The sequence below is a fragment of the Sphaerodactylus townsendi genome, linkage group LG11, assembly GCF_021028975.2.
Source record: "Sphaerodactylus townsendi isolate TG3544 linkage group LG11, MPM_Stown_v2.3, whole genome shotgun sequence".
Taxonomy (NCBI): Eukaryota; Metazoa; Chordata; class Lepidosauria; order Squamata; family Sphaerodactylidae; genus Sphaerodactylus; species Sphaerodactylus townsendi.
Window position 1 is genome coordinate 27,970,012 of NC_059435.1, and position 21,124 is coordinate 27,991,135.

At 42.2% G+C, this 21,124-nt stretch overlaps 1 protein-coding gene and 1 non-coding gene across 2 annotated transcripts in view; one reads left to right on the plus strand and one right to left on the minus strand.

Moving 5' to 3' along the window:
* The window catches only part of SACM1L (SAC1 like phosphatidylinositide phosphatase), a 38,814-nt gene extending 18,966 nt beyond the window's left edge, over positions 1-19,848 (minus strand). Inside the window, exons 1-5 of the mRNA XM_048510706.1 lie at positions 19,583-19,848; positions 6,597-6,694; positions 4,748-4,822; positions 3,534-3,661; positions 2,383-2,532 (exon numbers count right to left, since the gene is read on the minus strand). Of these exons, the coding sequence (XP_048366663.1) occupies positions 2,383-2,532; positions 3,534-3,661; positions 4,748-4,822; positions 6,597-6,694; positions 19,583-19,623 (492 nt within the window). The 5' untranslated portion in view covers positions 19,624-19,848. The remainder of the gene's footprint in view (positions 1-2,382; positions 2,533-3,533; positions 3,662-4,747; positions 4,823-6,596; positions 6,695-19,582) is intronic.
* A 263-nt stretch (positions 19,849-20,111) lies between these two features.
* Positions 20,112-20,184, plus strand: TRNAR-ACG. The gene has a single exon. It is a non-coding gene; the product is annotated as a tRNA-Arg (tRNA).
* Positions 20,185-21,124: the final 940 nt, after the last annotated feature.

Here is a 21,124-nt window from a genome sequence, read left to right on the forward strand (position 1 = left end):
GTTCAGCAGGTAGATCAGTCACAGCTGATAAAGGGGCTACATACCACAGAAATCACCTGAGCTTGTAACTGTAGGCCAGGACAGAGCATCACCTCATAACCACAAACCTGCTTTTAATGATTATTTATTTCTAAAATGTTTATCAATTAATAATTCAGTGTTGGGGGTTTTTGTAAGTTAAGTGTATGTTGATTATATTCCCCAAAGTTAAGAGTCCTAGAGATAAGAAAGGAGAGGGCGTGGGGTGGCAAAGTGAGTGCTAATTGGTTGTGGCGAGAGAGACTGCTGATTGGAAGAAGGAAAAAGGGGAGTGGAGAAGAAGAGAGATGGAGATATGGACTTTGGGAAATGGAGACGAGAGAAAGGTGTGGAGAAAGTCTGAGGAAATTGTTAGTTTTGCAGAAAAATATACGACTGAGAGCTCCTGTGTGGAATAAAGTAGAGTGTTTACAGCTCCCTGATTGGGGTCTCATACAAGTGAACAAACATAGAATCCTGGTAGATTGTGCGAATTGTGGTATGAGGGTGTATCTGAGGGAAAAGTAGACTTCTAAAATAACACCTCACCTACAACCCTAGGCATGTTATAATTGAAATCTTTGACAACAACATTAACTGGAACTTTAGATTGGTACTTGACTGACAACATACTGTACAGGAAAAAAATAAGGAGAAATAAAGCACTCCGTTTTCTTAGTCCAAAAATGTCTCTTTCATTTAGAAAAGGATATTTAGCATCATCCCTCTAACTCATAGGTGTCAAACTCGCAGCCCTCCAGATGTTATGGCCCTCCAGACACTGGCGTAATGCCCATTGGGCAAGGTGGGCAGCTAATCACCTTGTGGGGGGCATCAAAATGCTGGGTTTGTTTTTGGGTATTTTAGTGGTTTTCCATTTTTGGCCTGCAGGGGGCGCAGTTTTTAGGCTAGCGGCACCAAAATTTCAGCGTATCATCAGGAGACTGTCCTTATGTTACCTCCCAAGTTTGGTGAGGTTTGGTTCAGGGAGTCCAAAGTTATGGACTCCCAAAGGGGGTGCCCCTATCCCCCATTGTTTCCAATGGGAGCTAATAGGAGATGGGGGCTACAGTTTTGAGGGTCCATAACTTTGGGCCCCCTGAACCAAACTGCACCAAACTTGGGGGTTATCATTAGGGCAGTCTCCTGAATAGATCCTGAAAGTTTTGAGACTGTGCCTTCAGAAATGTGCCCCCCACAGCCTGCAACCCCCATTGACAGCAATGCAGAAAACTCAATGCAGAACAAAGATTCTTGGGCAAATTTCTAGGATGTTCCTGCAGGGGGTGCATTTTTGGATGTATCGGCATCAAAATTTCAGGGTATCATCTGGAGATGATGGCACCCCCCAAGGTTGGTGCAGTTTGGTTCAGCCAAAGTTATGGACCCTCAAAACTGTGGCAGCCCCCATCTCCTATTAGCTCCCATACTGGAAACAATGGGGATGGGGCACCTCCCTTTGGGAGAGTAATACATAACTTTGGACTCCTTTGAACCAAACCTCACCTTAAACCTGGGGAGTAGCATAAGGACAGTCTCCTGACGATATGCTGAAATTGTGGTGCTGATTTGTCTAAAAATGCACCCCCTGCAGCCACCAATGTCCTGGTGCAAAAAATGTTTTGGTCATGGTGGAGTGGCCGCCCATGGGGGCATCCAACTCAGGTTTTGCCCAGGACTACAGTTTTCCCAGGGCTGCCTTGTTACGCCCCTGCCTCCAGATGTTATGGACTACAGTTCCCATCATCCCCTGCCAGCATCATGCTGGGAGGGGATGATGGGAACTGTAGTCCATAACATCTGGAGGGCCACAAGTTTGACACCTCTGCTCTAACTCCACCTTCGTGCTGACTGATGTGACAGAACAGAAATAGACAGACACTCTTCTGATTTATTGATTAAGAGGGATAGAGAAGGGGTTGGTGAGGCAGATGCTTCTGGTGGCACAGGAAACCCATTTATTATAAAAGAAGAAAAAACATATGATCTCCCTTTCTAACCCCTCAACATTCAAGGCATGACAACGTTCTCTCCCTGGTCTTCTTCTTCTTGGGCAATATTCCCCTTGAGGGGATTAGCACTGACATTTTCTTCGCCAAATAGCTCGATTTGGGGCATTTTCAGGAGTAAGGTTGACAGCACCTTACGTTCTCTCACTTGTATTCAGTTAAGTTCTCTCTGAGGTTTCTGTCACTTGCATGCTAACTACTGGTTCAGCTGCTTCATCACCCTGACCCTCCTCAATAAAATGAGGGACCTTTTTAGCACCTCATGGGAGGGGAGGCTATTGTAGGTTTATATCACCATCCGTATCATGAAAATGTACTGTTTTTGTTTTTTTCAAAAATTGTCAAACATTCTTACCCTCTCCAGCAAGCTCATTTCTTGAAACTCAGGACTTGTATTAGCCAACCGTTGCAAGGTGTGCGTTAAGTCATATGTTGTAGAGAAATAAAATCCATCCACACTTAACACGTGGCTAATCATTGCTAAAAAAGCCTTATTGTCCTGTAACTATAAAGAAAAGGGGATTATTTACAAGTTTATTAAGCTCTAACTTCCTCTAACTTCATTTTTGTTCTACCAATGAACACAAGAGTCCCATAATATCATATTTAAAACCTTATAAAGAAAATCTCAACAGACCTTCTTTCATAATCGGAACAACAACAATAACTGAATTCTGCTTTTATGCTATAGCCCAACTCTGCCCTCATCAATGGTCACCAGAGAAACATACCACTCATTTTGGCTTTGAATCAATAGAAGGCAGACAACAATGTCTAGTGTACCAAAATATGAATATTTCATAAAAAGTTTTGTTGCCATTATCCTTTTGTTGCCAATTCCGTTTACTTTTTGCTCGTTTGCAGGTCAAAAGAAAAGGCAGGCTCAAATGTGACATGATCATCAAGCATTGTTATATTTATTCAAAAGGAAAAATAACTTTTTTTTGCAGGTATGCTATCAAAAAAAAAGATGGAGATAGTATTACATTACCTTACAAGTTACAAGTGCACACAGTAATTAAAAATGGTGTATTGTTATACATAAATTTATATTTATATACAAAATATACGTGTGCACTATTTTTAAAGGGGTAGTATTACATTTGCCTTCCTTTCAAATCTTCAGAAAAAGCTCCAAGATTATGATCAGAATCCAAAGTACCCCAATCATAAGTAAAAACCACTTCCATTTGCAGGAAGAAAGGAAAACTGGTGCAGTTGATTCCTTTCAACTGCACCTGTTTTCCTTTCCAATTTCAAATTCTGCTCTATATATACTTAGCCTTCAGGAACAACATTTTAAGGAGCAAGGTTGCAGAAACGTATCTCTTTGTGCCCCCAAAGTTTGTCAAGCTCATTAAACGAGAGTTAACTTGTTAATAATTGTTCAACTTTCATGTTACTGAATGAATGTTAAGAACACAGATAAAAAAAAGGACCCACAGTGGTAAATATACAGTGCTGGGATTTCTAAAGGTATTTTTCTGTTGACAAATCTACACCAACCTGAATATCAGTTAAATGCAACATTGTCTTTTTGTAGGAGAGGATGTCAAAGTCCATTGCTTTCCAAACTAAATGGTTGAAAAATTCTCCTACTTTTCTCTTCTTTGTTATTACGATAAGGTACGTGCCTGTTTTAAAAAAAAGTAAGATACAATTCTGTTACAGAAATCACTTTTTCAAAAAGTAAAGGAAAATCTGTAACCGACAACATGAATGGGCAAGCAAGTTCTTTTTCCTCAGAGTACAGTGTTTTGTTATCATATTCTCAAGAGTCTACACACACACACACACACACACACACACACCTCCCCCCACAACAACCATGGCATTGGACTTAATTCATGTGTACTACAAACTATAGGTACTCTCATACCCCTAGCAAACAAGCTTCTATTGCTTCCTGCTTCAGTTTTCATGAGATTCATGGTTACCTCAATATAAGACATCATTTCCACATTCTGATCAAGGATGAGTGTTCCAGAAGACTTCAGGTGGGGGCTCTGAAAATTTCTGTATGCCTCCATGCTACGAACCCCCTCAGCTCAGAAAAAATTATCATTTAAGTGAAACATACTCACCCAATGAACTATGCATGTTTCCTCTTTAAGCTACACAGGAGAAATGCAATAAAGTGTGCAGTACCCAATTTTCAGCTCAGAGTGGTGCAAACCCAGCAGAACTGCACCATATGGTCATCTTAAATGACTAATCTGGGTCTTTAGACAGGACCTTCTTAAGAGCCACGCTAAAGTTCTAACATCAGAAAATTCAGTTTGTGGCCAAAGTAGATGTGATGGGAGACAATCCACATACTCAGCCCCAGAGCCAGACTGTTGCTTTCAACATTTTTCTCCCAAAGTTCAGTAAGATAATTTGGGGAAGGGGGGATGTAATTTAGCAGCCTCTATTATAGACACAGATGAATAGATACATATACAACACATAGACCTTTTGTTACATCTAATTTAACCCTATTTATCTCTACATCTCTGGAATTCAGACTCTCTTCCTGCCTTTGTTATCAAAAAGCAAGGCCAAGTTTGTGTACTGAAACCAAATGCTAAACATTTAAGGTACACATCATGTTGCAAGTGCAGACTTTCCATAGATTCTACTGCATGCTCACTCACTAACGCATACCTTCTCCCTCCTCCTAAGTCACAGTTGTTAACATAGTTATGCCAATGACTGTTCACTCATCCAGAAAATTTTACCTGCCACTAGACGGATTGTTCCCAAAATACCATATATTTGCCTGGTAACGGATGAAGGCGGAATATCTTTCTTAACTGCAAAGGAAAGACATTGTGATTAGCATTAGATCTGCAACACATGCAGCCCAGCTGCAAATCTTAATCAAATTGTGTGTATAAAGAGCACTTTTCTGGAACCCAAATCAAAAATGTAAACATTCAGCACACAGCAATGCTTCATCAACATTTTACTTATTTAATAATGTTACAATCATTCACACAGTTTTCATAAGCCGGTTTGCCAACAGAAATCAGAATAAAATTCTTGTTGAGATGCTAAGAATCCAAGATCAAGAGTTATACTACCCTGTTTCCCTGAATATAAGACATCCCCGGAAAATAAGACGTAGTAGAGGTTTTTTCTGAAGTGCGAAATATAAGGCATCCCCCAAAAGTAAGACGTAGCAAAGTTTTTGTTTGGAAGCATGCCTGACAAACAGAATACAGAAATATAAGACATCCCCTGAAACTAAGACATAGTCCATCGTTGGGAGCAAAAATTAATATAAGACACTGTCTTATATTCGGGGAAACACGGTAGGTAGCACTTGACTCCAATACTTTCATACACTTTCTAGTTAACCTCTAGCCCTTGAAGAAGGTTTGTGGAAGGATTCTATTTATTTTTGGGTCAGTGTTGAAGGCAACAGAGCAAAGCCAGAACACAACCAGAAAAGTACTAGGGGGTGGAGGGAGTAGACAGGTGAGAAATAAGTCTTCTCCCTCTCTCTCCAAGCGATATGTGGTTTTTAAACCACTGAAATATGCAGCAAGTCTATTGATATTAACAGTAATATCCATTTTAATCCTTTGGCATATCTTGTGGTTGTTAGAAAGTCATAGCCAATGCACAGGGCGAAACCCAGAGGCAGAGCGCTCACAGGGACATATGGGGTCATGTGTCTCCGGGTGCACGCCAGCAGGTCACGTGAGGGGTGGCAGAGAATCGCCCCTACACCCTTCCCCTTGGCCCAGCCCCGCCAGGGGCAGCCCAGCAGCAGGCTCCTGACAGCTAAGGTAAGTGGGATGCGGGGGCGGGCACCCGGAGCAGATGTTGCCCCGGGCGCCATTCCTCCCAACACACACACCCCTCTAGTGAAACTTCATAGGGTTTTCAAGGTTACAGCTATTCAGAGGTGGTTTGCCACTGCCTGCCTCTGCATAGGGTTATATGGACTTCCTTGGTGGTCTCCCATCCAAATCATAATCAGGGCTGACTTTGCTTAGCGTCTAATATAGGACTAGCCTGGGCCATCGAGCTCAGGGCTCAACATACCTACGACAGACTAGAATTTTTAAAATATATCACCCTGTCATGTGATAATGGCTTGTGTGTAATTCATCAATGATCCTTCTCTGTTCCTTGAGCAAAGATGCATTCAACCCTGTACTCTCCCCTCCTGCTATTGACGTAATGGAGCCAGGAAATATGACGCTCACTTCACATTAATAAAATCCCTTCACAACACAAGAAGTCTGGCAGAAACCAAGCTTTCAAAAAACGTTTCTAGCACAAGACTAACTATTTAGACAAAACAAATTTACCAAAACACAGGATGTGTATATATAATCAACCTGACCAGTTTTTGTTATCTTGATTTACCTTTCCTACAGCGTACAAGATATTAAAATAACAGTTTTTATTAATTTGTTGGCAAAATACAGGATCTCGCACCTGATGGGAGATAATAAAACATAACTGAGGGAACGTTACAACAAACCAGGTATAAGAGCCTTCATGTTGCCTTTGTAGTTGTCGATCAAACAAATGCCACAGCAGACAGTGTTCAAAGTGATGGGAAAGAGATACCTGTAAGAGTGACCTCTGTGGAGACTCTGTCAATGGCCAGGACATCATTGGCTCCATCATCACAAGCTTCCACATAAAACTTCTCGGGTGTTATGTGCCTATAATGAAAGAGGAATATAAAATAGTGTCACTAAACAAGCAGTCTATGATGCCACGGTGCAATGTGAGTTGCACTGCTATTTGTTATTGGAATCACTATTCTATATCTGTTTTGGAAGACAACAACAGGAAGTCAAAGAATATCAATCACCCACAGTTTTTTTTTTTAAAAAGCCCTCCTCCAAAGTGCATGGCAGCAAGACATTTAATCTGAAATACAAGCTGCTTTCAAAACAGGATGAAAAGTGGTGAAACACGAACTACTAGATAGGAATATGCCCCATGAATGTAAGGGTACATTTTTACAATGAAATCACCAGCTATCCATTGTCTTCCAGTACTACCATGCTGTCCCAAACATTTCCCACAGCCTGCCTGCACTTTAAAAAGAACTGGGTTTTCCAATATGCTGGTAGTAGTTGTGACCAGAGGTTCACTTTATCAGCTCTGACCAATTTGTCAGCTAGGTCCCATTGTTAGACCCAAAAGACAGTCACCCTAATGTGATGAAAACAACTTTCCCACAGCTCCCGTGTCCTTCTAGACCAGGGGTGTTCAACTCTGGCATCCCAGATGTTCATGGACTACGATTCCCATCAGACCCTTTTCACTAAGAATCTGAATGGGAGTCTTATGCTAGGTCTGACTGGTTATGCTGCAGATGGTTTCAACATGCAGTTCAACAAGCAGTGAGAATTTGGTAGCCAACTTACTCATGTCTTGCCTGAACTCTCTTGACTACATGTTAAGCAAGCTCCTGATGGGTTCACCTCAACACTCCCTGGTGTTGTCAGTCGCAAGCACAGTACTGTGCTGTGAAAGCAACTTTGCAGCTGCTCAGCAGCCACTTGGTTGCTACAGGTGCTTTGTCCAATATGCCTTGGGGTCACGTTTGTCATTAAATTCAGTCAGTGTATGTGAGAGGCCTTTTTCCCCCATTGAGAAGATACGCCGGGCCTACTAAGATTTTTGGGACCTAGGTTTGTTTTGAACTATAAACTTTCCCCTCAGTTTGCAGGCATTCTACAGGTAGCAAGGGCATAGACTTTGGGTTCGCTGCCAGGAGGTAGGTTTTGAGATTCAAGGAGATGATTGAGATCACTGAGCCTGGATTACTATATAAACAACTAAGAAGGTTCATTTATTTACAGGCTGTTTTTAAAAGAACAACCTGGTAGCACAGGTTTCCAGGTAGACAAAGCAGAAACCTGGCTCAGGCCAGGTATAACAGATCTAAACTGTTTATGACTTCGGTTAGACTTTTCTACAATGCTTTCAGGCACAAACAGGCTTTTGTTGACTAGCCACTGGGTTGGATCCTCTCTCACACACAGGATTCCATCCACACCAGCCTGTCCTTTCCCCAGAGACTGGTCTAACAATTAAGCCATCTCTTCTCTTCCAGAGATAGAGCTAAACCACTCTATAATCAGACAAATGGATGCATCCACAAATTCTTTGCCCACTCCTGGTTTTCCTAGCCTTGCCCTACTTCGACCTCCTCCTCCCCAAGTCCATTCTATTCCCCCCCCCCAATTCTGTGCTGTCCCCTTTCTTGCCCCCCCCCCCGCAGCTCTTCTTTGCTTTACGGCAGCCCCCAGAGTCCTTCCACACACCTATTCCCAATTCATTTGATCCTCCCATCTCCTGGCAGAGGTGAGGCAGCATCAGTTCAATTTGCCTCTGATGTGAAAGTATTTTGGTTTGACAAGGACAATAAATGCCTATTTGATATAGATCAAAATCAAACATGACACTGTCTATAACTTGCCTTGCACTGTCTTCGACAGTAGAAAAATATATAAATAGAAACCTGCTGGAATTGTCTTTTCCTTCTTTTGCTGCCATTATATTTCTAACCTCCCGCCCCGGAGTCCTGTTTTCAGTGTTTCAGATTCCCTCTGTTTCTACTTCATGTCATCCAGAGTCATGTCTCCCTGCTTATACCTCACCCTCTTGTCAACAGTGATCACTATACCAGCAACCGGTTGCATGAGAGGTTAATTTACTACAATGGCGAAGAGTAAGAGCTGTGAGTCAGGAAGCCTCCGGTTTAAATATCATCCCTGCTATATTTCAGGTGGCCTTGCACACTTTAAAATGTCACAAGTCTTTCCACTGTTTTCCTCAAAACAAAAAAGCTTGAAAATGAATGCACTAGATCATGACTCTGGGGACAGATAGGCATAAAATGCATTATTCTGAGAGAAGATCAAATACTGACATCTCATAGCAAATGGCAGGGATCCAGCAAAAATGTTAACTCATTGCCACCTTCACCAAGGAAAACATACAACCCCATTTTTTTATCATCACCCGAACAAGGGAAGCTGTCGAGAGCTTCAACTGAGGTTCAAACCACCTCCAATGTGATTTCCCCAGGAACTCACAACAGGATGCCAGTTACACATTCCACATAGAAGCATCACAGGAGCCAAATCCTGGCTGGGACTGCAGTTTAGGGAGAGAAGGGGCTCTTGACTTGCCTTGTACTGCTTTCCTGACCAAAATGACTCCAAAAGGGCATTATTTGCCCTGTTGGGGGGGCACTAAATGTTTCCATCTGCAGCCTCAGTGGGGCAAATAAGCTTCAGGTTAGGAAAACAGCTTAGGGTAACTAGAGTCAGAAATCCCCCTGCATCTCAGTCCTGGAAAGAACCGGGCCTCTACTTATGGAATTCCCACAGGAAACTTGCAGCTGGGATTCTGTTGAAGGTTTCTAGAGCAGTGTAACATGTAGTTTTGCTCTGTGCAATACAAGGTTGAGTAGGTAATTTAAGAGACAGGAACAAACCTTGTTAGCTATGTACTGGATCCAGACAACATTTCCCTCTAAAATCTCACCTAATTCTCCTCCTTACTGCAGCGACAACTTTACAAGGTTTTTGCCCAGATGGGTCCCAAGATTCCCAACACAGCCTTCCTTGGTGGTCAGAGGGGGACAGTTTCTCCTGTTCTCACCAGTCAGAATTTGGCTGAAGCCAGCTCTATCTTAAGAGGAAAGAATGTTGAAAATGTAAGGTTTTATTCCTTTGAGGAGTAGGAGGAATAAAAAAACCACTGCATTTATGAGACAGCTTCAGATATCATCTCTCGGCATAATGGATGACAGACATCTCATTACAAGGCACTCAGAACTACAGGAAATACTCCTTTGCTGACAGGATGATTAAACTAGGTCCACGCAATGGGGGGAAAAATGAGGAGGGCACTGGCGGTTTCAGACACCTGACCTCATTCCATCTTCACAACTGCATGCCTTTTTTAGACAGGATTTTTGCTTTCAAGCTCTCTGCACTCCCCAGTCAACCACCCCTTTTCATTCTCCCAAGGCATCAGAGATAGTAAGAACCAGAGACACAATACCATGGGCAGAGGTGCGGGGGAAGAATGAAGATAGTTGAGATAAAAATTGTACAGCACTTATTCAGGAAAAAATGCCAAAGGAAACATAGTGGTGTGAATCCAGAATAAAATGTCCGCATTAATAGACATTTTTGCGGATTCCCCCTTCCTACTGCATAGCCCTCATGTCATTCTTCAGGGTCCCCCATCTTTAAGAAACAGCATTTTATGACAGAGGGCTCAGTGGCATGGGATGCTGGAAATTTAGTCTGGCTCCAACACAGTAAATAAAGGGGGGGGGGGCGCTTTTGTGAAGGTAAGGACAAAAGGCTTAATACTTAACAAAATAGTCACATCATTGTATTCAAACTACAAATTCACTTACCTACTTTATGCATTTATCCATGAAAGCTTACGAAACAAACCTTTTAGCCTTCACAATACTATCGGACTGGGTTTCTGTACACTAATGATGCTGAAGCCTCTGAAATTATCTTACCGGGTGATTGAACAAAGGGTTTTTGGGGTTTGTTTGGTATTTTTATTTTTACAAATGAGGAACTGAGTCCCAGAGGTAGATGCTTCATCAAACCGTGAACTGAAGTTCTACAAGCCAAGAAAATGTGCTATACACAGAACATCACATCAAAATGGCATAGGGTTGTACAAGGAACATACTGGTCTACCTTTTATCCAGAAAATTGTGAAGAGCAAACTATGCTTTTTCAATCGGTGAGGGTCAATATGTTATAAAGACAACTCCACTGAATGCATTCCGCTGTTTTTGGGTGAATTTGTGCAGAGAACCAATGTACACAAATCAAAACCTCCACAAAGTGCGGCAATTGTCAGAACAGTGATGGGACATCCAAGGGTGATCTCAGAAGCTTCAGAAAGCTTAGATCATACACGACACTCATATGAGAATGAATCCCAGGGGACAGCCCTTGGGTAATTTGTAAACCAGAACTGAAAATTTCTTCAACTTCCTCACTCCTGGGTGAGAAGTTCCCAGTTTCAGTTTAGTTACTTCACAAGCTAATGAACCCCAAAATAGGAAGGAACAGAACTGACAAGAAATATCAGCCAAAATAGTTAAGTCATAGTTAGAAGCAAGCATGTAATAAACAGAGGAGCAATATGGGTTGGGGGTAAGGGAGGCCTTGGGTTGGGGGTTGGGGTAAGGGATGGGGTTGGGGGTAAGGGATAGCCCAGGTTGGCTTGATTTTGTCAGATCTCAGAAGCTAAGCAGGATCAACCCTGGCAAATATTTGGATGGGAGACCTCCAAGGAATACCAGGGTTGTGACGGGAGGCAGGCAATGGCAAACCACCTCTGAACAGCTCTTGCCTTGAAAACCCCACCAGAGGTTACCATAAGTCAGATGTGACACGACAACAAAAAAGAGAGAGAGGGTTAAAACAAGCAAGTCATCTTCCCACTGCAACTTGATCATGTAGATTTAATCAGACACATGATCCCATCTTGGATTTAATATATGCATATGTCTACAGCATGCCCACCTTATCTTTAAAAGCATTTCATTCATTCTAAAAGAGAAATATTTCATAGAGCTTTTCCCCTACTCCCACAAATTTCCCTACTCCCATTTTTCAAAAAGGGTAATAAAAACCAGGGGAGGGGAATTTCAGAAAAAAATTCTATTTTTCTAGGCCTTCCGGAAACAGATCAGGGAGTGGAGCCAACCTTAGTTGGCTTCCACTGCCTGCCCAGCCCCCGTGTGCTGGCAGAGTCAGCCTAGGAGATATGTCATTATTTTAATGGCATATCTCTGCTATCTTCTATAGGGGATTCTTGCTTGGTTTTAGTGGTTTGGGGAGGGGGCTTCCAGCTCCCTGGAAAAGCCCTTTGGAAAGGGCAGGGTGGAACCAGAGCAGCGCCATCCCCGCCCACCCAGACTGGATTGGGCTATAGGTAAAATATCCCAACTTGCTTCCAGAGCAAACCATGTGTGAACTCCATCTGGACTACTCAAAACCCTTGTGTAAGCAAAATACAGGAATAGACAACATTGTCTGAGCAGGCAGCAACACTTTACATGCCTTGAAGCAGGGTCTAACAATTGCTGCTTCCCACAGCATCCAGTTTGCCCTCTCTGGAAGAAAACTGGGCACAAAGAAAAGGACTGAGTGGTACCAGAGAAAGAAAAGCCCAGGAGCACCCTTGAACCCACTTTCATCTGCACCAATTTCTTGTGGTACAAGAATATCCCTGGTCCCAGTGCTTCCTCACATTCTGTTGATGCAAAGATTTCCCAGCTATTTTCTCCCATCCCACACCTCAAGATAAAGGACATGTCCTTAGTTATTACTGTTTAACTATTAAGTTTGAAATCTTTTTTAAGACTACATTTTCTTCTTGCACATATTAAAGAATGTTTCCTTTGAAAGCAAAGCTTTCTCAACATTTGTAAGTCCAATCAATAAGTCAAATTCTATTCTGCATTCTCATTCTAGATTAAAGGGAAATACAATTCTTCAGTATTTTTGGTACACACTGAACATATCAAATTAAGCCATGAAATATTTGTACTGTTTTCTAACAACAATGTGCAGCAGAGAAAAAAATTAGAAATGATTACACTCATTTGGGATTTTATTATGTCAGTGTTAACTTAAAAAGGCACCTTGCTTTTTTCCAATTAGAGAAACAGACATAATGGATTCCCTTTCTGATATTCTAATGGTATGTAGAGGAGCACTGTATTCAATAGCATTTAAGAAACCTTTTAGCACTTTGCTTTCAACAATATTTCCATCATAAATACGCAATACTGTCCTAATACAGAAAACTCCTGAATGCCAGCCATCACATATTGCGGTAAAGAGAACCCAAAAAGACATCCTTAAATAAAGCATGCATCGTCAAGGTACTAATGAGGACGAACTGTATTAAGAACTGTGCATTATGGACATGGGCAACTCTAAGTAACAGTTAACCCAATTTCAATTCTATTCATTTAGCAAGTGCCAGTCTAAGCTCATCCCTATACCCCAGTGGTGGCGAACCTTTGGCACTCCAGATGTTATGGACTACAATTCCCATCAGCCCCTGCCAGCATGGCCAATTGGCCATACTGGCAGGGGCTGATGGGAATTGTAGTCCATAACATCTGGAGTGCCAAAGGTTCACCACCACGGCTATACCCTATTAAGGTGGATGACTTTGTGGGAGTCCCTCTTTTTAACTACATCAGGGAAGACTCTCCAGCCCTACAAGAATGTAGACATACACTCATTAACTTATTTAGCAGCAGACCCCCTTTGCCCTGCATTCAAAATTAAATTTGGTCTTTAGTAGCTGTCGATGCCATTGTAAACAAAATCTGTAATTATCTGAGCAACCCTTAAGATTTCCCCCTCCCCCCAAAACAATGAGAACTAATAAAGCCAAAAGACAATCATCTGCATTGCCCAAACAGCAATAAATATTCTTTACAACAGCTTATAATTTAATTTCAATCACAGTGGTACGAGACAGATTTTAAATTCCCAATCCATTCCTAATTATCAGTTGATCAGTTAATAAAAGGGTCAGGTATCAAAAGCTGAGGTTGGCCCTTTTGTTCACATCTGGTTCTCCAGATTAGAGTCCACTGCTCTTAACCACTTCAACACACTGTCTCTCAGTACTTCCTTTGGTACAGCCTGAATCCGGGTGACCTTCAACTTAACTGAAGTTCTAGTATAATAAGAGGAAGAAAGTATTCTCCCTGTCCAGTTTCTCTACCCTATGCACAAATTTGTAATTAGAAGTAGAAAGGAGATGACGGTGAAAAATCAGGGCAAGCAGGAGCTAAAACTGACTTTTCAAAAAGGCTATGTTTGTGAACAAAGCACTTAGTCAAAAATGATAAACTGGTGTATATGTATCCAGAGTACGTAATGCAAATGGATGATAGCTGCTAGGCACAGTGGAACCAAGACTGACATGATGTCCCATCATGAGTTTGGGAAACAGAATAATACATATTAAATTATCCATGGCACAGCCTAAAAAAGCTAGGAGAGAAATGATGCAACATAAAAATATTCTGAAAAATTTGCAAATGCAGCACAGAAAACAAGAACATGAATATCTACTACATAAATGTATTCCCTCTAAAGCATCTTTGCAAAATTGTTTCTTCCTATTATTAATTATCAAGGACTACACAAGGTCAAGTCCTACTACATGTTCTGGACCTTCCCCTATCGTATTACTTTAAGCGACTACTTATGGCAGCTTCATCTCAAAACACAAACACTTCTCCCAAAATACAAAAGGCAAGCCAAGAGAAGAAAAAAAAGGGACAGATAATTATCTTTATCTTGATAAAATGCCAAACCTCACCGGAGTGCAAACAGATCAATGCCGCTAATTTTCTTACAGGAACCACAGAGAATGTTGTGCTCTCATATAATAAAGGGATTTGCTAATGGAGCCTAAAATAAATAGTCATTTCAGAGCCTGCAGACACTCAAGTGATTTTGTGGCATGAAGATAAAAGTGAACTTAACCAGCCTGCAGTGCCAACATAACTTATCAGATCTGTAAATTAGAGCAGAGCAAAGAGATAATGAAAACTTTTTTTTCAGTCACATTTGTTCTATGCTGCTCTCAGATGAAAAAGCGCAAGCGGTGTGATTTTCTGTAGGATAAGACAGTGATAAAACAGATCTCCATCATCTCTTCCAAATTCTCATGGCTGCAAAGTATATAGGAAAATGTTTAGTCTAGGGATTTCCAAAGTGGTCCTCTGGGGGAGATGGAAACATCAAGGTTAGGACTTTGGGGCAGTAGGGGGGGTGGTGCAGGGATTCCTGGGCCAGCTGCACCAAGGACATCCATCCTATTTAAACTGTGAAGACATAATGGATGAGATGTAAATATAACCTTCTATATTGCTAAAACAGCTCAATAAATATGTTTTGTTTGTGAAATACATGCATGTGTTTAGAGTGTTGAAGTAGGCCTAATACCAAGAAAGAGGTGTGTGTTCAGGGGTGGGGGATGTGGCCTGGGAGCCAAGGGGGTGGTATCCCAAATTACTTTGGGAACTACTGCTTTAGACAGACAGGAGGGGACAAAGAAAGAGAAGGAACAAACACGTTCACATGAGAACCTCTTTCATTTATTTGCAGATTTGCCACTAGTAATAGTGCTGGAATCGTGGTCACTATAATATTAAATGTCTATATTTCTTGACAAGTTGGTAAGGAAATGCAAATACTTCTCTTTGAAGAGACAAGAACGTGCCATTTCCCGCCCGCCCCCCACCGCCCACCCCCAGAAGATGCCATACTTATTGTCAGAGGTAGTATGTAGTGGTCAGATTTCCAGACTAAAACAAAACTCTAATTCAAATCACTACTTTGCCATGACCCTCAGTGTGCCAACTTTTGTCAACGGCTTGCTCTGTCTAATCCACTTTACAGCTTGCTTTCAGAAAGCCATGTTTATTGCCCCAAGCTCTTGGCATGAAGCACTGGATAAAAGCAAGACAGACTGGCTATTGCAGGTATCTGAAGAGTGACTGAGTCCTCAAGTACACCCATGAAGCCATACATGAAGTATCAAAGACCTCACACCACTATTGCATTATGTCCGCTCAAAACGGAATGACTTCCTTCACACACAGAGATACAAATGACAACTTACTGTTTACATTTTAAACATTTACCATATTTTTCCTGGCACACAGTAAGCTAGGCACCTTTGTTGCATATGATGAAGTGAATGAGCCAGAAATGATTTGGCTAATGGTATTAGGTTACATGATCATGTTGCTTAGGTTTATATGAGGACAAAGTTGGCTCATTCACTTGCTTATCCTCCAACATAGCATCATGTGTCTACAACGCTTTTCCACTCTTTGCACTGGACAAAGAGGTCTGTCCCTGTAGAAAAGAGTAGACACAAACCTGATATTAAAAATGGCAATATCCAAAACCTAGAGATATTAAAAATGATATTAAAAATGGCAATATCCAAAACCTAGGGAGTAGACATTTTAATCTTCCAGAGCATTCTGTTGCTGATCAAAAGGTTCTTTCCTACAAAGGGAGAGTCCAACTTGCTGAATTAGACTTGATTAACCAAGTCACAATTATTTACCCCCCGCATTTTATCAAGGATCTGGGACTACGAGTACTAATATCTTGCATATCCAACCCTTTACAGATGTCAATCAGTTCAGCAACACTTCTGTACCTTCTGTTGTATATGATTACCTTGCACTAAATTTTATGTTAATCCTACTTCAGCTGTCTACCAGAATGGCACTTGCTCGCTCTGAGTCAACTCTTGAGCAGATCTTGTTCTATACTGGCCTGTCCGTGCAATATTTCATCCTCTCTTTCTATTGTGGATTAAAAGCAGAGATCTAATATATGTACACACCACTGAAGGAAACTCTGACTGATGAAAACTTATGTTGGAATAAGTTGTTAGACCTTAGACTCCTCTTTGGTTTTGCTGCTGCAGACTAACATTGCTCTCATTGGAACTAACATCTGAAACAGTCTGTCTACAGTCCTTAGCCAAGTTCCTAGGTGCTTACAAGTAATTGACTAAATTACTCTGGACAGTCATCATATTAGTGAGTAATCTAGTGTAAACGGAGGAATGCCCTATCAAAGTACTTGCTATCTCAAAAGGCAGAACGTTCCATTCGAAGATCATTTCACAGGGTCACATGAGCATGGCTAGAGAAATTGGAAACAGAACCGCAGAGCCAGGAAAGAGCACAGCAGAGATAACATATATGAAACTCACAACTCCTAAGCAACATTGCAACACTGAAGCAGCTTTCCTACCTTTTGTTTTAATGTTCAAATGCTAAAAGCTACTTCACCAGGGCTTACTGCAGAGGTCGAGAAGAACAAATAGACACTCAGCAGTTGAGCAAGCAAGAACATTTGGAAAGGCACTTACAAGTTACTCCCATCCGGTTAATATCAGAAATTTTAAACTGACAAGTCACACAAACAATAATTCCACTAAAAACACAGAGGTTGAATGCTGCACTTTGCTCCACTCTTAATCAGATAAGAACCTCTCAATATCTATCTTTTAGCCGATCTTATTTTTAACTGTTTTGAATTGTTATTAAAGGTGATTTACAGTTTCTACTAAAGGACTGAAGTTAAATTTTGCAAGACAGAAACTGTCTTTTCAGCTATCACAATCTGTCTTGAGAAAGCAATTACAGCAGTTTAAAGCTATCTCCTGTTTTCCTCTCTCTTTCATACTCCCCCTCCCTGGGAGTTAATTGATATGGTTTACATTTCCAAAAATGACTAAAAGGAACAATAGAACAAACTTACCGAGCCCAGAACAGCAGCAACTAAATTTAAAACAATCCAAATTGGATGCCTTTTTAGCAACACAACCCCTTAGTAGGCAGTCACTACTCGGCTTTCCTATTTATAACAGATTCTCTACTCTTGAAAATACAAAAGCACACAGCAGAAGATATCAGAGAGAAATCCTACCAAATTACTTCTGATGACAATGTCTGCCTTGAGGAAAATTTAAGAAATGGGGCAGTGAGTGAAGAGAAGGCTCAGGAGGAGAGGGAAATGGCTACTGTGCCCCCCCCCCCCCATATGACTTCTACTCGAGATTCTTGACTGAGATTGCAGACCAATGTCTGCTGGTAGCAAGATCTTTTCAGCTTATTGAGCAGAGGCTTACCTTAGTGATTTCTTGCCTAGCTGATATCAAAGAGTTTTGCTTAGGTGCAAAATGGCTCAGTCACATAGAAGAAAAATGTGCAGAATTGTGCAAGATTAGATGAGAAATGTTATGCCCCAACACACTCAGCTCAATCAGAAATGTACTGATGATAATCTAAAAGCTGTAGATACTCTGAAGGGACCAAGCAGCAAACCTCCAAGATTTGCCTACCCAAAAACAAAAGCAAACAGTTGGAATTTGAAGCTACTCACAGACCAAATTGTTTTGAATATCTTGCCTTTGAACAGAAAAATGCCAAAATAATTAGATCACTGAAGGTGACCTCTGAAAAACTCTTGCCTTGAAAACCCCACTGGGTTGCCATAATTCAGTTGTGACTTGACCACAAAAATATCAACAAACAAAATTAGATAATGATAAATGAACTACAACAGATCACCATCCATAACAATTTAAACCAGAGTCCACTTGTCCCTCTAAGCCATAAGTGTCAAACTCGCGGCCCTCCAGATGTTATGGACTACAGTTCCCATCATCCCCTGCCAGCATCATGCTGGCAGGGATGATGGGAATTGTAGTCCATAACATCTGGAGGGCCGCGAGTTTGACACCTGTGCTCTAAGCAATCTTTTCATGAAGCATCCCAAATCACTTTCCTTTCTAGAGCCCTATGCTAGCTTCCTAACACATTTAACTCTACCTAGCCAACCGTCTCCTTAAAATCAGCCATGTTATCCTTGTAGGCTGCACAGGTCACAAGAAGAGCTGGTCTCCATTTTAAGGAATTGCCCTGTTTTACAAGAATGACGCTGCAACATGACTATCATTCGGGGTGAAACAAAAAGAGGCATCATGAACATTGACACTCATGGGGAATGGAGTAGTGGAAGCGAACAGCTCAAGTTGCCAGAACCCATGCAACTCAAGTGCATGGAAAGTATTTCATGTTGTCCATATTGTATTTTATGTTGTTCACTGCCCTGAGCCCTTTGGGGGAGGGCGATCTAAAAATCTAATTATAAATATAAATAAATAAATAAATAAATAAATAAATAAATAAATAAATAATTAATTAATAAAAAAAGTGCTCCCAGGCAAGAATGTGTAACCTGTGAGGGATTCTTAAAGCTGAACAAAGAAGTCCCTGCCTACTACTAAATTGACAATGAAGCTGCAAGCGCGTCCCAGGGTGTTGCATTCCCTTGATGCCTCTCACATGATCCCCTTCAGTAGTGGCAGGAACTGAAGGAGAAAAATAAACCTTCAGATGACGAGTGGGGTCAGATAGGTACATTGTTTTCAACGAGAAAGAGAAGCAGTCAAAAAAAAAAGAAGGAGGCTTCAGCAAGGAGGAAGGAACCCTTGCTGCAGAGGCTGATGCACCACCATTTCGATCACCCGTGGGCACCTGATGAGTGGCGAATCCACTTGGGCAGGATGTCCGGGGCCTCCTTAGAGAGCTGTCCTAATGATACGGAAGCTCGATCCTCCCTTGGCTATCTCGCCAAAGCCCCATCCACGCCAATGTATGGGAAGAGGGGAACTGAAGTGTGTGGAAGGTGAACTGGTTTGGATACATTCAGAGGAGGAGCAGGAATGGCTGAGAGGGAGGGAAAAGTTGTCTAAAGAGACCCAGAAGAGAGGGGGGTGGGCTGCGGAGCCAGCGTGGAGGACAAGGACAGAAGGGAGCCCGGTCATCGCGAAGCGGGGGAGGAGCTGAGATAAGCCAGGGGGTGGGAACTCGTCCTCCGGGGCTGCCCCCATGCATTCACGCGAAGCGGGCAAAGGGCAGCGGGCCGCCGGTTCTCCCTCCCTCCCTTCCACCCACGCCGGCGACTCACAGCTTCAGGTTCCCGTAGGCTCCCCCCGCAGCGGCCGCCATCGCCTCTTCCTGCAAGCGCCACCCGGCCCCGGCTTTTCGTCCAGATCGCTGGCGTTCGAAGGCCTTCGGAACGGAACCTCAAGCAGGACAAACTTAATCAGGAAGCATTTCGGCCGCCTGATACAGGAAGAGACTTGCGGAATAACTGCAGGAGAGAGCCGCGATTGGCAGAGCGGGCCGCTCGGACCACACCGACCTCCAGTCCAATCGGCGAGATGGAAGGGGGAGGAGCTAAGACTTCTGATTCCGCTCTAGCGTCAAAGAGAGATTGGTCACGGGTGTCCGATGTAGTGCCCGCCCCCGAGAAGCAAAGTGGCGCGCGGGCTTAGAACATTGGATCAAAGTGAATTCGTTGGAAAGAAGGTTTGATTGGTTGCCTTTGCCGAAGAGCCCCACCCATAGCTCCACCTCCATGAGGGTATGCGAGCCCCTACTCAAGTTTTGGTTGGTGGCTAGAGAAGTGCCAAAGAAAGGAGTTCTCGCAGGCAGGGCCAGTGGCGCAATGGATAACGCGTCTGACTACGGATCAGAAGATTCTAGGTTCGACTCCTGGCTGGCTCGTGCATCAATTTTTAATTTATGCACAATCCAGCATCAGATTCTCTGTTTTAGTTCAAATGATACACGTTTGTTTAGTCTCTTGAACTTGTAAGTGGATAAACTGCCAGACACTCTTACCACACCAGTTTTCCTATCTCATCAGCCGTAGTTTGACTGCACCCACCACCCTGCCTCAGAATTTAAAAGGTACCCACTGCCTCAAAACCCTGCTTTAGAAGATGAGGATGCACCCGTTTTGTGATTGTCTGTGGTCTACTCAGAAATAAATCCTAAGATCTACTAGACCACGGCCACACAGCCCGGAAAACCCACCACAACCAGTTGAATCCGGCTGTAAAAACCTTCGACAATACAAATCCTAAAATGTTCAGTATGGCTTACTGCCTAGTAAATGTGAACAAGATTACGCACTCGCTGTGTCAAGCACTTGGTCTTTCTATTAAATAAAAATGTATTATATCAGATTTTCAAATAAATTTACATTTCTTTCTGAAAACCTGGCAATCTTTAGTGGTATTGCCAAAACGATACTCTTGTAGAGACTTTTTATTTTTTGTTGTTGTATATTAGCTAAACAAGACTGGAATGAATCCAGTGGTTTTAAAGAAAAAAGATGGGTGAGTAACTGCAGTGCTATGCAGTTTATTCCAGTCTAAAATCACTGAAGTCAATGGTCCTTGTATTGTCAAGGGCTTTCTGGCCGGAATCACTGGGGTGTTGTGTGGTTTCCGGGCTGTATGGCCGTGTTCTAGTAGCATTTTCTCCTGACGTTTCGCCTGCATCTATAGCTGGCATCTTCAGAAGATCCTCTGAACATGCCAGCCACAGATGCAGGTGAAACGTCAGGAGAAAATGCTACTAGAACAGGGCCAAACAGCCCAGAAACCGAACAACACCTCAATGATCCTTGATTGCAACAATTCTGCATGGAACTGAATTG